Below are 14774 nucleotides of genomic sequence, written 5' to 3' on the forward strand. Positions count from 1 at the left end.
GACGTTGGGCCCTCATACCACCCTCATGGAGTCTGTTTCTGACCGTTTGAGCAGACACATGCACATTTGTGTGGATAGCAGTAGCCATCCATCAGAGCCGCTAGTAGCCACAGACAGAGGATGCTACTGTCCTCCTGCCATTATTATGGCTCAGTGATGATGTCCAACTCCCTCTACCTCACAGCAGGGTCTGATCAATAACCTCTACACACACTCACACAAACACAATGATACACACTGGCTCTATCTCTCACACCCATACTGTCTGTCTCACACACGCCCTGCTGCTCTGGCTGCTGTTGCTTGGGCTAATTGGTGGTAGATCTCAGCATCAGGTCAGGAAAAACTCCCTTTGATGCCTTTATCCTCCATATGGCACACAGACCGACCGAGAGCCAGTTACTGAGAGAACGACTGGTTTAACAGGGCTGCTGAGACACAACATTTTTCTTCCTACATGCGTGTGTGTGTTTTTGCGATGCACTTTTTTCAGAGGGCTGTAGCCTGTTTAAGAATGTCACCAGAGATTTATTGGATCAGAATGGGGAGGTGTGTGTGTGTGCGTGCGTGTGCCCCAGTCTCCCAGGGGAGCTCTTCAGAGTGAGCACAGCTGGTACCCTTAAAGAAGGACGGAACACTGGGACAGGAAGTTATGCACCATTTAAATACCTCCCTCTCCTAGACCCACTACAGTGAAACTTAAAATGTTTGTTGCAACTAGTTAGGTAAGTGATATTTTCGGGGCGACCTAGATAGATACTCTGTAGTGGTCCGTCTCCTGTAGTCTGTATCTGTCTGACCCTCTGTGTGTCTGTTACCTGAATAATCATCCAGCCTGGGGTGGAGGGAGTGCATGGGTTGGGGGACGGGGTAAGTGTGGATGTGTCTATGTAAGGCTAAAGGATGTGTATGTACGGTAGGGGGGAGGGGCACACCCTTTCAGCCATAATTAAGGGCCAATGATCAGACACCACTCCCCTTATCACAGAGACAAGAGTCTGCCACAAGAGGACATGTAGATGAGAGACTGTGTGAGAGAGAGAGAGGGGTGCGAGACGGGGTTTGAGTGGGGGGGTGCGAGACGGGGTTTGAGTGGGGGGGGTGAGAGACGGGGTTTGAGTGGGGGGGGTGAGAGACGGGGTTTGAGTGGGGGGGTGAGAGACGGGGTTTGAGTGGGGGGGGGTGAGAGACGGGGTTTGAGTGGGGGGGTGAGAGACGGGGTTTGAGTGGGGGGGGGTGAGAGACGGGGTTTGAGTGGGGGGGGTGAGAGACGGGGTTTGAGTGGGGGGGGGGAGAGACGGGGTTTGAGTGGGGGGGGTGAGAGACGGGGTTTGAGTGGGGGGGGTGAGAGACGGGGTTTGAGTGGGGGGGGGTGAGAGACGGGGTTTGAGTGGGGGGGGTGAGAGACGGGGTTTGAGTGGGGGGGGGTGAGAGACGGGGTTTGAGTGGGGGGGGATGAGAGACGGGGTTTGAGTGGGGGGGGGGGGGTGAGAGACGGGGTTTGAGTGGGGGGGGGGGGGGGTGAGAGGCGGGGTTTGAGTGGGGGGGGGGGGTGAGAGGCGGGGTTTGAGTGGGGGGGTGAGAGACGGGGTTTGAGTGGGGGGGGGTGAGAGACGGGGTTTGAGTGGGGGGGGGTGAGAGACGGGGTTTGAGTGGGGGGGGTGAGAGACGGGGTTTGAGTGGGGGGGGTGAGAGACGGGGTTTGAGTGGGGTGGGGGGTGAGAGGTGGGGGTGAGAGACGGGGTTTGAGTGGGGTTGGGGGTGAGAGACGGGGTTTGAGTGGGGTTTGAGTGGGGGTGAGAGACGGGGTTTGAGTGGGGGTGAGAGACGGGGTTTGAGTGGGGGGGGTGAGAGACGGGGTTTGAGTGGGGGGGTGTGTGAGACGGGGTTTGAGTGGGGGGGTGTGTGAGACGGGGCTTGAGTGGGGTGGGGGCTGTGAGACGGGGTTTGAGTGGGGTGGGGGCTGTGAGACGGGGTTTGAGTGGGGGGGTGAGACGGGGTTTGGTTGGGGGGGTGTGAGATGGGGTTTGGTTGGGGGGGGGGGGGTGTGAGATGGGGTTTGGTTGGGGGGGGGGGGTGTGAGATGGGGTTTGGTTGGGGGGGTGTGAGACGGGGTTTGAGTGGGGGGGGTTGGGGGTGTGTGAGACGGGGTTTGAGTGGGGGGGGGGGGTGTGAGATGGGGTTTGAGTGGGGGGGGGTGAGACGGGGTTTGAGTGGGGGTGAGAGACGGGGTTTGAGTGGGGTTGGGGGTGAGAGACGGGGTTTGAGTGGGGGTGAGAGACGGGGTTTGAGTGGGGGGGGGGTGTGAGACGGGGTTTGAGTGGGGGGGTGTGTGAGACGGGGTTTGAGTGGGGTGGGGGCTGTGAGACGGGGTTTGAGTGGGGTGGGGGCTGTGAGACGGGGTTTGAGTGGGGGGGTGAGACGGGGTTTGGTTGGGGGGGTGTGAGATGGGGTTTGGTTGGGGGGGGGGGTGTGAGATGGGGTTTGGTTGGGGGGGTGTGAGACGGGGTTTGAGTGGGGGGGGTTGGGGGTGTGTGAGACGGGGTTTGAGTGGGGGGGGGGTGTGAGATGGGGTTTGAGTGGGGGGGGTGTGAGACGGGGTTTGAGTGGGGTTGGGGGTGAGAGACGGGGTTTGAGTGGGGTTGGGGGTGAGAGACGGGGTTTGAGTGGGGGTGAGAGACGGGGTTTGAGTGGGGTTGGGGGTGAGAGACGGGGTTTGAGTGGGGGTGAGAGACGGGGTTTGAGTGGGGGGGGGTGAGAGACGGGGTTTGAGTGGGGGGGGGTGTGAGACGGGGTTTGAGTGGGGGGGGTGTGTGAGACGGGGTTTGAGTGGGGTGGGGGCTGTGAGACGGGGTTTGAGTGGGGGGGTGAGACGGGGTTTGAGTGGGGGGGGTGTGTGAGATGGGGTTTGGTTGGGGGGGTGTGAGATGGGGTTTGGTTGGGGGGGGGGTGTGAGATGGGGTTTGGTTGGGGGGGTGTGAGACGGGGTTTGAGTGGGGGGGGTTGGGGGTGTGTGAGACGGGGTTTGAGTGGGGGGGGGGGTGTGAGATGGGGTTTGAGTGGGGGGGGGTGTGAGACGGGGTTTGAGGGGGGGTGTGAGACGGGATTTGGGGGGGTGAGGAAGGGTTTGTGGGGGTGTGAGACGGGGTTTATGAGAGGGGGGTGTGAGACAGGGTTTGTGAGAGGGGGGGAGGGTTTGGGGGGGTGTGAGACAGGGTTTGTGAGAGGGGGGGTGTGAGACGGGGTTTGTGAGAGGGGGAGGGGGAGGGGGGGGTGTGAGACAGGGTTTATGAGAGGGGGAGAGGGTGTGAGACAGGGTTTGGGGGGGTGTGTGAGACAGCGTTTGAGAGGGGGGGTGTGTGTGTGAGTGGGGGGGGGTGGTGTGAGATGGGGTTTGAGGGGGGGGGGGTGTGAGATGGGGTTTGAGAGGGGGGGTGTGAGACGGGGTTTGAGGGGGGGGGGTTTGTGAGACGGGGTTTGAGAGGGGGGGGTTTGTGAGACGGGGTTTGAGAGGGGGGGTGTGTGAGACGGGGTTTGAGAGAGGGGGCGGGTGTGAGACGGGGTTTGAGAGGGGGGGCGGGTGTGAGACGGGGTTTGAGAGGGGGGGGGTGTGAGACGGGGTTTGAGAGACGGGGTTTGAGAGGGGGGGGGGTGTGAGGGGGGGTTTGAGAGGGGGGGGTGGGGTGTGGGACGGGTTTTGAGGGGGGGGGGGTGTGAGACGGGGTTTGAGGGGGGGGTGTAAAGACGGGGTTTGAGGGGGGGGGTGTGAGACGGGCTTTTGAGAGGGGGGGTGTGGACGGGCTTTTGAGAGGGGGGGTGTGGACAGGGTTTGAGAGGGGGGGTGTGGACAGGGTTTGAGAGGGGGGGTGTGGACAGGGTTTGTGAGAGGGGGAGGTGTGGACAGGGTTTGTGAGAGGGGGAGGGGGTTGTGAGACAGGGTTTGTGAGAGGGGGAGGGGGTTGTGAGACAGGGTTTGTGAGAGGGGGAGGGGGTTGTGAGACAGGGTTTGTGAGAGGGGGAGGGGGGTGTGAGACAGGGTTTGTGAGAGAGGGGGGTGTGGACAGGGTTTGGGGGAGGGGTGTGAGAGGGGGGGTATGGACAGGGTTTGTGAGAGGGTGTGTGTGTGAGGGTGTGCTTGCGTAGGTGCGTGTGCACGTATACGACACAGGAGTAAGTAGATAGTGTAATAGCAGAGAGATGAGGAAGGTGTGTGTCTTGAGTTGATGAAATGAATTGTTCCTCTTGCTGTAGGTGACTGTACAAGACTGAGCTGCTACTTATTTCAGTGATGAAGTATGGCTAAAGTATCCTTGTTAGCCATTAGCACACATTACTTTTGTTTACATAACCTGCCAGTCCAGAAATTTGTTTAGTGTTGGTACCAAGTCACCGTTAAGCTGTTAGCCAAGCTCCTTTATGAAACAAGCTGAAATGTGTGTGTGTGTGTGTGTGTGTGTGTGTGTGTGCATACTCTGTTTTTAAAGGTCTAGCTCTCTTTTTCTGGTTGTCCTCTGTCTCTCTCTGTCTCACTCACACCGTTTGACTCATGCACAGTGCCTTTCGCCACAGTGGTAAAGGTTAGCGTTCTGGCCTGACCTGTTATCTTGCCAAGGTTAACTCACGCACACTGAAACTAAAGTGTTCTAAATACTTGGATTTCTCTTGTGAAACTTGGGGTTTCACCATCTGTCTCCCATTCCAGAATACCCCTGTCTGTGTATATGCGGTGCTTTCAGCTACCACTTTGTGTAGCGCTTGGCAATGATGCTAATGAAAACAGTCTTCTGGTAGATGGAAATGCTTTCCCAAAAAACGTCTCAATGAAATGTTATCTACAAAGTAGCCAAGCTTCCCTGGCAGAATGATATCAGGATTATTTCATCAATCCATTGTGTATTTGTTTTGTAAACTCTACCATCACATGTGGCTACAAAAAACCTTAGGTGCTCACTGGAATTAAAGGTTTTCTACACCAAAAAAAATCCTAATTTCCACCAAAAAATCCCAGACCTCCGATTTATTTGTTTTTTCTATTAAAAAAGTGCAATTTTGAGAGTGAACCTGAAAAAACAGGGGGAAACGGAAACCTGGAAAAACAAACGGAATTTGGGGGGAAGAAAATCAACGTAATCAATCACCCAACTACCAACCTCATCCCCATATTGTTTTTATTTACTTTTTTGCTCTTTTACACACCAGTATTTCTACTTGCACATCATCATCTGCTCATCTATCACTCCAGTGTTAATCTGCTAAATTGTAATTGCTTTGCTTCTATGGCCTATTTATTGCCTTACCTCCGTACTCCATTTGCACACACTGTATATAGATGTTTCTATTGGGTTATTGACTGTACTTTAGTTTCTCCTATGTGTAACTGTGTTGTTTTTTGTTGCACTGCGTTGCTTTATCTTAGCCAGGTTGCAGGTGTAAATAACTGACCTACCTAGTTAAATAAAGTTGAAATTATTATAATATATATATTTTTTAATTCATCAGATTTTATAGGGCCCTAACAAAGGTCTAGCCTAGATAAGCTTGGCCAGTGTGGGTGTTCCACTTGAGAGAATTGGTTGTTGCTCTGTCCAGTTTAGCTCTGGCACTGCATGAACTAGGTGTGTGGGTGTGTGGCCAGCTTTTCAATGCTCTGCTATCCAACGGAGTTAATGGTTTAATGGAAGTATGTTATTCAGCAGTTTCCAGGAAAGTGTATGACAGTAATAAAGGAGATGTGTGCTCAGAGATTTCCTTCCTCAGGCATCAAGAAACAGCGGAAGGTCCCATTGTTTTGACAGAGCCTTGCTATTGGCTGGTAACCAGGAAATATGCTTTTGGCCACTCACTGTGATTGGCTGTTAACTGCCAATGTCAAATGTGACTGAGTCAGAAAGCTTATCCTGACTACTGTGTATATATACAGTTGAAGTCGGAAGTTTACATCCACCTTAGCCAAATACATTTAAACTCAGTTTTTCACAACTCCTGACATTTAATCCTAGTAAAAAATCCCTGTCTTAGGTCAGTTAGGATCACCACTTTATTTGAAGAATGTGAAATGTCAGAATAATAGTAGATAATTATTTCTTTCAGCTTTTATTTCTTTCATCACATTCCCAGTGCGTCAGAAGTTTACATACACTCAATTAGTATTTGGTAGCATTGCCTTTAAATTGTTTAACTTGGGTCAAACGTTTTTGGGTAGCCTTCCACAAGCTTCCCACAATAAGTTGGGTGAATTTTGGCCCATTCCTCCTGACAGTTCCACCAGCTCTGAGTCAGGTTTATAGGCCTCCTTGCTCGCACACGCGTTTTCAGTTCTGCCCACAAATATTCTATAGGATTGAGGTCAGGGCTTTGTGATGGCCACTCCAATACCTTGACTTTGTTGTCCTTAAGCCGTTTTGCCACAACTTTGGAAGTATGCTTGGGGTCATTGTCCATTTGGAAGACCCATTTGCGACCAAACTTTAACTGATGTCTTGAGATGTTGCTTCAATATATCCACATAATTTTCCTACCTCATGATGCCATCTATTTTGTGAAGTGCACCAGTCCCTCCTGCAGCAAAGCACCCCCACAACATGATGCTGCCACCCTCGTGCTTCACGGTTGGGATGGTGTTCTTCGGCTTGTAAGCCTCCTCATTTTTCCTCCAAACACAACGATGTTCATTATGGCCAAACAGTTCTATTTTTTTGTTTCATCTGACCAGAGGACATTTCTCCAAAAAGTACGATCTTTGTCCCCATGTGCAGTTGCAAACCATAGTCTGGCTTTTTTATGTTGGTTTTGGAGCAGTGGCTTCTTCCTTGCAGAGCGACCTTTCAGGTTATGTCGATATAGAACTTGTTTTACTGTGGATATAGATACTTTTGTACCTGTTTCCTCCAGCATCTTCACAAGGTCCTTTGCTGTTGTTCTGGGATTGATTTGCACTTTTAGCACCAAAGTACGTTCATCTCTAGGAGACAGAACTTCCCTTCCTTCCCGAGCAGTATGATGGCTGTGGTCCCATGGTGTTTATACTTGTATACTATTGTTTGTACAGATGAACGTGGTACCTTCAGGCATTTGGAAATTGCTCCCAAGGATGAACCAGACTTGTGGAGGTCTACAATTATTTTTCTGAGGTCTTGGCTGATTTATTTTGATTTTCCCATGATGTCAAGCAAAGAAGCACTGAGTTTGAAGGTAGGCCTTGAAATACATCCACAGGCAAACCTCCAATTGGCTCAAATGATGTCAATTAGCCTATCAGAAGCTTCTAAAGCCATCAAATAATTTTCTAGAATTTTCCAAGCTGTATAAAGGCACAGTCAACTTAGTGTATGTAAACTTCTGACCCACTGGAATTGTGGAATAATCTGTCAGTAAACAATTGCTGGAAAAATGACTTGTCATGCACAAAGTAGATGTCCTAACCAATTTGCCAAAACTATAGTTTGTGGAATGGTTGAAAAAAACGAGTGGCCATCACAAAGCCCTGACCTAAACTTCCGACTTCAACTGTGTATGCCGAAGCTATATCATAGGCTCTGTTCTAGGATTCATTTTCTGTTGGACTGGACATTGATACGCTTCATTCAGCTAAGTTGGTTCATTTTCAGATGAAATGGGACTCGTTAGAGATTGAAGGCCAACTAATTACAGACAATTAGAGTGACGAGCCTGAGTCTGTGTGGTGCATGCTTACCAGTGGTGGAAAAAGTACCCGATTGTCATACTTGAGTAAAAGTACAGATATTTTCATAGAAAAAGACTCAAGTAAATGTGAAAGTCACCCACTAAATACTACTTGAGTAAAAGTATTTGGTTTTAAATACACTTAAGTATCAAAAGTAAAATGATAAATCCTTTAAAATTCCTTATATTAAGCGAACCAGATGGCACAATTCTCTTCTTTTTTAAATTTATAGCCAGGGGCACAGTACAACACGCAGACATAATTTACAAATGAAGAATTTCTGTTTATTGAGTCTGCCAGATCAGAGGCAGTAGGGATGACGACAAAGGATGGTCTCTTGATACATGTGTGAATTGGACCATTTTCATCTCCTGCTGAGCATTCCAAATGTAATGAGTACTTTGGGGTGTCAGTCAAAATGTGTGGAGTAAAAAGTACGTTATTTTCTTTGGGAATGTTTCTTTGGGAATTTCTTTGGGAAAAGTTACCCCAAAAAAGTAGTACTTTCAAGTATTTTTTTAACTTATCTTATTTGACATCACTGATGCTTACTTAGCCGAGTGTGTAACTCTCACACTCTCTCTGTGTAGAGGTGACTCTGAAGGTTCACCTGAGTGATGCCAGCACCCACCAGCCCCTGGGCGGAGCCACCATCGAGCTCTTCGCCAACCACACCCCTGTAACCACAGAGACCTCAGCTGCCGACGGCAATGCCTACCTGCGTTTTCCCTACCGCCTTGGAACCCTGCTGGTTGTCACAGCAACCAGACAGGGCTACGTGCCAAATTCCGCCCCCTGGAGACCCACCAGACTGCCCGGTAGGTCAAAGTAGTAAAATCTACTGTGTGTGTGTGTGTGTGTGTGTGTGTGTGTGTGTGTGTGTGTTCACACACACACACACAATCTGAAAGTGGTGTGTGAGGATAATGAGGGTGCCCCATTACAGCTTTGTTATAATAAGTGACCATCCCAATTATCCTCACACAACACTTTCAGATTGTTCACACACACATGCTTATCAGCACTGGGCAGTTTAGGAGTGACGAGAGAGAGGAAAGGAGGAGTGACGAGAGAGAGGAAAGGGGGAGTGACGAGAGAGAGGAAAGGGGGAGTGACGAGAGAGAGGAAAGGGGGAGTGACGAGAGAGAGGAAAGGGGGAGTGACGAGAGAGAGGAAAGGAGGAGTGACGAGAGAGGAAAGGAGGAGTGACGAGAGAGGAAAGGAGGAGTGACGAGAGAGAGGAAAGGGGGAGTGACGAGAGAGAGGAAAGGGGGAGTGACGAGAGAGAGGAAAGGGGGAGTGACGAGAGAGAGGAAAGGAGGAGTGACGAGAGAGAGGAAAGGAGGAGTGACGAGAGAGAGGAAAGGAGGAGTGACGAGAGAGAGGAAAGGAGGAGTGACGAGAGAGGAAAGGAGGAGTGACGAGAGAGAGGAAAGGGGGAGTGACGAGAGAGAGGAAAGGGGGAGTGACGAGAGAGAGGAAAGGAGGAGTGACGAGAGAGGAAAGGAGGAGTGACGAGAGAGGAAAGGAGGAGTGACGAGAGAGAGGAAAGGGGGAGTGACGAGAGAGAGGAAAGGGGGAGTGACGAGAGAGAGGAAAGGGGAGGAGTGACGAGAGAGAGGAAAGGGGAGGAGTGACGAGAGAGAGGAAAGGGAGGAGTGACGGAGAGGGAGGAAAGGGGAGGAGTGACGGAGAGGGAGGAAAGGGGAGGAGTGGCGGAGAGAGAGGAAAGGGGAGGAGTGGCGGAAAGAGAGGAAAGGGGAGGAGTGGCGGAGAGAGAGGAAAGGGGAGGAGGGGCGGAGAGAGAGGAAAGGGGAGGAGTGGCGGAGAGAGGAAAGGGGAGGAGTGGTGGAGAGAGAGGAAAGGAGGAGTAAAGAGGATAACTTTTGTCTCTGATTTTTATTCAGTCTTTGTTTAGACAGGTAGTCAATGCTGAGACCAAGGTCTCTTTATTTAGACAGGTAGTCAATGCTGAGACCAAGGTCTCTTTATTTAGACAGGGAGTCAATGCTGAGACCAAGGTCTCTTTATTTAGACAGGGAGTCAATGCTGAGACCAAGGTCTCTTTATTTAGACAGGGAGTCAATGCTGAGACCAATGTCTCTTTATTTAGACAGGGAGTCAATGCTGAGACCAAGGTCTCTTTATTTAGACAGGGAGTCAATGCTGAGACCAAGGTCTCTTTTTATTTAGACAGGGAGTCAATGCTGAGACCAAGGTCTCTTTATTTAGACAGGGAGTCAATGCTGAGACCAAGGTCTCTTTATTTAGACAGGGAGTCAATGCTGAGACCAAGGTCTCTTTTATTTAGACAGGGAGTCAATGCTGAGACCAAGGTCTCTTTATTTAGACAGGGAGTCAATGCTGAGACCAAGGTCTCTTTATTTAGACAGGGAGTCAATGCTGAGACCAAGGTCTCTTTATTTAGACAGGGAGTCAATGCTGAGACCAAGGTCTCTTTTATTTAGACAGGGAGTCAATGCTGAGACCAAGGTCTCTTTATTTAGACAGGGAGTCAATGCTGAGACCAAGGTCTCTTTATTTAGACAGGGAGTCAATGCTGAGACCAAGGTCTCTTTATTTAGACAGGGAGTCAATGCTGAGACCAAGGTCTCTTTTATTTAGACAGGGAGTCAATGCTGAGACCAAGGTCTCTTTATTTAGACAGGGAGTCAATGCTGAGACCAAGGTATCTTTTATTTAGACAGGGAGTCAATGCTGAGACCAAGGTCTCTTTTATTTAGACAGGGAGTCAATGCTGAGACCAAGGTCTCTTTATTTAGACAGGGAGTCAATGCTGAGACCAAGGTATCTTTTATTTAGACAGGGAGTCAATGCTGAGACCAAGGTGTCTTTATTTAGACAGGGAGTCAATGCTGAGACCAAGGTCTCTTTATTTAGACAGGGAGCCAAATCAAATGTTATTAGTCACATGCTCAAATACAACAAGTGTAGAACTTACAGTGAAATGCATACTTACAAACCCCTAACCAACAATGCAGTTAAAAAAATACAAATAAGAATAAGAAATAAAAGTAACAAGTAGTTATAGAGCAGCAGTAAAATAACAATAGTGAGACCATATACAGGGGGTTCCGGTACAGAGTCAATGTGCGGGGGTACAGGTTAGTCGAGGTAATTGAGGTAATATGTACATGTAGGTAGAGTTATTAAAGTGACTGTGCTTAAATAATAACAAAGTAGCAGCGGTATAAGGGGGGGGGGGGGGGGGCGGCAATGCATAGTCTGGGTAGCCATTTGATTATAGTCTTATGGCTTGGAGGTAGAAGCTGTTTAGAAGCCTCTTGGACCTAGACTTGCCGTGCAGAGAGAAGAGTCTATGACTAGGGTGGCTGGAGTCTTTGACAATGCTGAAACCAGCGTCTCTTTATTTAGACTGGGAGTCCATGCTGAGACAGGGAGTCAATGCTGAGACCAGCATCTCTTTATATAGACAGGGAGTCAATGCTGAGACCAGCGTCTCTTTATATAGACAGGTAGTCAATGCTGAGACCAGCATCTCTTTATATAGACAGGGAGTCAAGGTCTCTCTTCCAGGTGAGCCCTGTATAGCACTACAATACACATCAAAATACAACAAACACATTTAACTACACATTCATATACACAATAAAATGCACGAAAAGCAAAACACGTTCATAAAAAACAGACACATTCTTCTGTAAAAAGGTCCCTTAACAACCGTCTGACATGACCTAGAGGCACCAATTCCTCCCATTTTAAAGTGTATTGTAGATCATTCCACACGTACGGTGCAAGGAAATGAAAGGCTGATTTACCTAACACTCTAGACACCAAAGGAGTCTCCAGAGTTAACCAACCCTGTGAACAGGTTTAAAGAACTTGTCATTTTAAGTCTTAATAGTGATGTTAGCGAAGGTAAGTCAGGAGTTTGTGGAGCAGGGCTTTGTAAACAAAAAGACTGTAGTGATTCTACAGAGAACCTTTTGGTGAAGAATACAGTGTTGAGTAATTAAACTGTCTCCTGTGATTAAATGAAGGGCGCTATGAAAAACACCATCCAAGGCTTTAATAGTCGAGGCAGATCACAGAGAATGGAAAAGGGAAAGCTAGAGATTTAAACTAATCAAGTAAGATCTTAAAAAAAAAAAAAAGCTACAAACCACAATGCTAGAAAATAAAGAAACCACTAGGTTTAGAATGAAGTTGAGAGGAACACAAAATTCAATAGTTGACCTTTTATTAGTGAGAATAAAAATGAGCCACAGGGGGGGTTATTGTGATGAATAAATGAGTGACTGTGGTGGGTCCCATGTGGCTCAGTTGGTAGAGCATGGTGCTTGCAACGCCAAGCGTCTGCTGAAATGTCAAAATGACTGAAATGTGTGTGTTCCAGTGTTTTCCTCTCTCAGTCTGGAGCTGCTACCAGAGAGAGCTGCCACTCTGATGGTGTATGAAGATCTGATACACATTAACTCTGGATCCCAAGGTGAGAGAGAGAGTGTGTACTTAGTCACTGTTCCTGGCCCAGTGACCTCACACACATTAATAATGAAATATGTCCACCCCTTTAAAACATCTCTCTAATGAAAGACCCGCGCACACACACACACACACACACACACACACACACACACACACACACACACACACACACAGGCAGCATGTGTCCTCTGTTCCTCTGTCAATCAGTCAGGAGCAATTACATTAGAACATATTAAATTAGATGTGATCTTATAACATGTATCTTTGTCTGCCGTGTGTCTGATCAGTGTGCTTGTTTTGCTATGTGTGTGTGTTCGTCTTCAATAACCACACTCATTTAGTGTGTCCCATACCATCTGCTCTTCTCCTGCTCTGCCTTCATCTCTGAGTGAGGTTCTGCTGCTGCTACTCCTTTAAATGTGGCTGACTGAGCTGTGTGTGTCCGTCCTCCAGGAGGGCAGGATAATCATGCTATGGTCTGGTGCATACAGTGGTCCCCATCCACACACAGTGTGTTATATCATGATATGGTCTGGTGCATACAGTGGTCCTCATCCACACAGTGTGTTATATCATGATATGGTCTGGTGCATACAGTGGGGGTGGGGAGAAGGGGGAAGAGAGGGGGTGGGGAAGAGAGGGGGTAGGGGGAAGAGAGGGGGTGGGAAGAAGGGGGAAGAGAGGGGGTGGGAAGAAGGGGAAGAGGGGGTCGGGGGAAGGGGGAAGAGAGGGGGTGGGAAGAGGGGAAGAGGGGGTGGGGGGAAGGGGGAAGAGAGGGGGTGGGGAGAACGGGGAAGGGATGGGGAGAATGGGGAAGAGGGGGTGGGGAGAAGGGGGTGAGGGAAAGGGGGAGAGGCTGGGAAGAGGGGATGGGGAGCGGGGGAGGAGAGGGGGTGGGGAGAAGGGGGAAGAGAGGGAGTGGGGAGAATGAGGGGATGGGGAGAAGGGGGGAAGAGGAGAAGGGGGGAAGAGGGGATGGGGAGAACGGGGGAAGAGGAGAAGGGGGGAAGAGGGGATGGGGAGAACAGGGAAGAGAGGGGAAGGGGGGATGGGGGAAGAGAGGGGGTGAGGGAAAGGGGGATGGGGAGAATGGGGGAAGAGATGGGGAGAGGGAAGGGGGGGATGGGGAGAATGGGGAAGAGAGGGGTGGGGAGAAGGGGGGAAGAGGGGATGGGGAGGAAGGGTGGAAGAGAGGGGAAGGGGGGATGGGGAGAACGGGGGAAGGGGGGATGGGGGAAGAGGGGGTGAGGGAAAGGGAGAGAGGCTGGGAAGAGGGGATGGGGAGAACGGGGGAAGAGGGGATGGGGAGAACGGGGGAAGAGGGGGATGGGGAGAATGGGGGAAGAGATAGGGAGAGGGAAGGGGGGATGGGGAGAATGGGGGAAGAGAGGGGTGGGGGAAGAGGGGATGAGGGAAAGGGGGAAGGGGGGATGGGGGAAGAGAGGGGGTGAGGGAAAGGGGGTGAGGCTGGGAAGAGGGGATGGGGAGAACTTGGGAAGTGAGGGGAGGTGGAAGAGAGGGGGATGGGAAGAGGGGATGGGGAGAAGGGGGGAAGAGAGGCGGGAAGGGTGCAATGTCCATTATAGATGGAAGAACAGAGGGAACTCTTAGGAGGGGAAGAGGATGAGGAGGGGCTTTTTGGATTGGCACAATAACAGACCTCCTTCAAAACTGGACATTCAGTTCAATAACAGACCTCCTTCAAAACTGGACGTTCAGATCAATACCAGATCAGGTGTACTGAAGGCAGAGGATACACAGAGCTAGAGAAAACACACAGGCACGGCTGCAGCGGTGTCTCATTGCCCAGGAATGTACACTCACCACAGTGGAAACACTATGACATCATCGCGAAGCCCCACTTACAAACTTCTCTTCAACACACACAGTCTTGTTTAACTAACCTTGTGGGGACACAATTGATTCCCATTCTAAATCCTAATTTCCTTAACCCCTAATCATACCCCAACACCATCTCTTAACCCACAACCCCTTACCCCAATACTAACACTAATTCTAACCTTAATCTAAATCTAGTATTTTTCATTGGTCTAATTTTTGTTTTTGTTTACTATTCTTGTAGTTAAACATGTCCGCGAGCGCGTGCACACACACACACACACACACACACACACACACACACACACACACACACACACACACACACACACACAGTCTTGTTTAACTAACCTTGTGGGGACACATAATTGATTCCCATTCAAAATCATATTCTACCTAACTTTACCACAAAACCTAAACCTAACCCACAACCAATTACCCCAATTTTAACACGGACACTAATTCTAACCTTACCCTAAACCCCCTAGAAATGTATTTTTTCATTGGTCGATTAAACATGTCCACACACAGCTATGTCTTACTAAACTTGTGAAGACTTTTTGGGGACCAACAACGGAGTCCCATTCAAAATCCTATTTTCTCTAACCCCTAAACCTAACCCCTAGTTCTAGCCCTAAACCTAATCCCTAAGCCTAAAATAGCCTTTTTACAAGTGAGGACCGACAAAATGTTGTTTTACTATTCTCTTGAGGACTTCTGGTACTCACAAGCAATGTTCCCTCAAAGCTGCGCGCAGTAGCCCTGAGAACACGCAGCTCCCGCG

At 49.7% G+C, this 14774-nt stretch overlaps 1 protein-coding gene across 2 annotated transcripts in view; it reads left to right on the forward strand.

Moving 5' to 3' along the window:
• LOC110520771 (protein FAM171A1) overlaps positions 1 to 14774 on the forward strand; it is a 46021-nt gene that overhangs the window by 4270 nt on the left and 26977 nt on the right. The window contains exons 2-3 of one of the 2 annotated variants that reach the window (XM_036967158.1): positions 8275 to 8502; positions 12063 to 12155. The exons of the other annotated variant lie outside the window; for it this stretch is intronic. Coding sequence (XP_036823053.1) covers positions 8275 to 8502; positions 12063 to 12155 — 321 coding nt within the window. The remainder of the gene's footprint in view (positions 1 to 8274; positions 8503 to 12062; positions 12156 to 14774) is intronic. 2 annotated transcript variants of the gene reach the window in all.

Source organism: Oncorhynchus mykiss, chromosome 3 (assembly GCF_013265735.2).
Source record: "Oncorhynchus mykiss isolate Arlee chromosome 3, USDA_OmykA_1.1, whole genome shotgun sequence".
Lineage (NCBI taxonomy): Eukaryota > Metazoa > Chordata > Actinopteri > Salmoniformes > Salmonidae > Oncorhynchus > Oncorhynchus mykiss.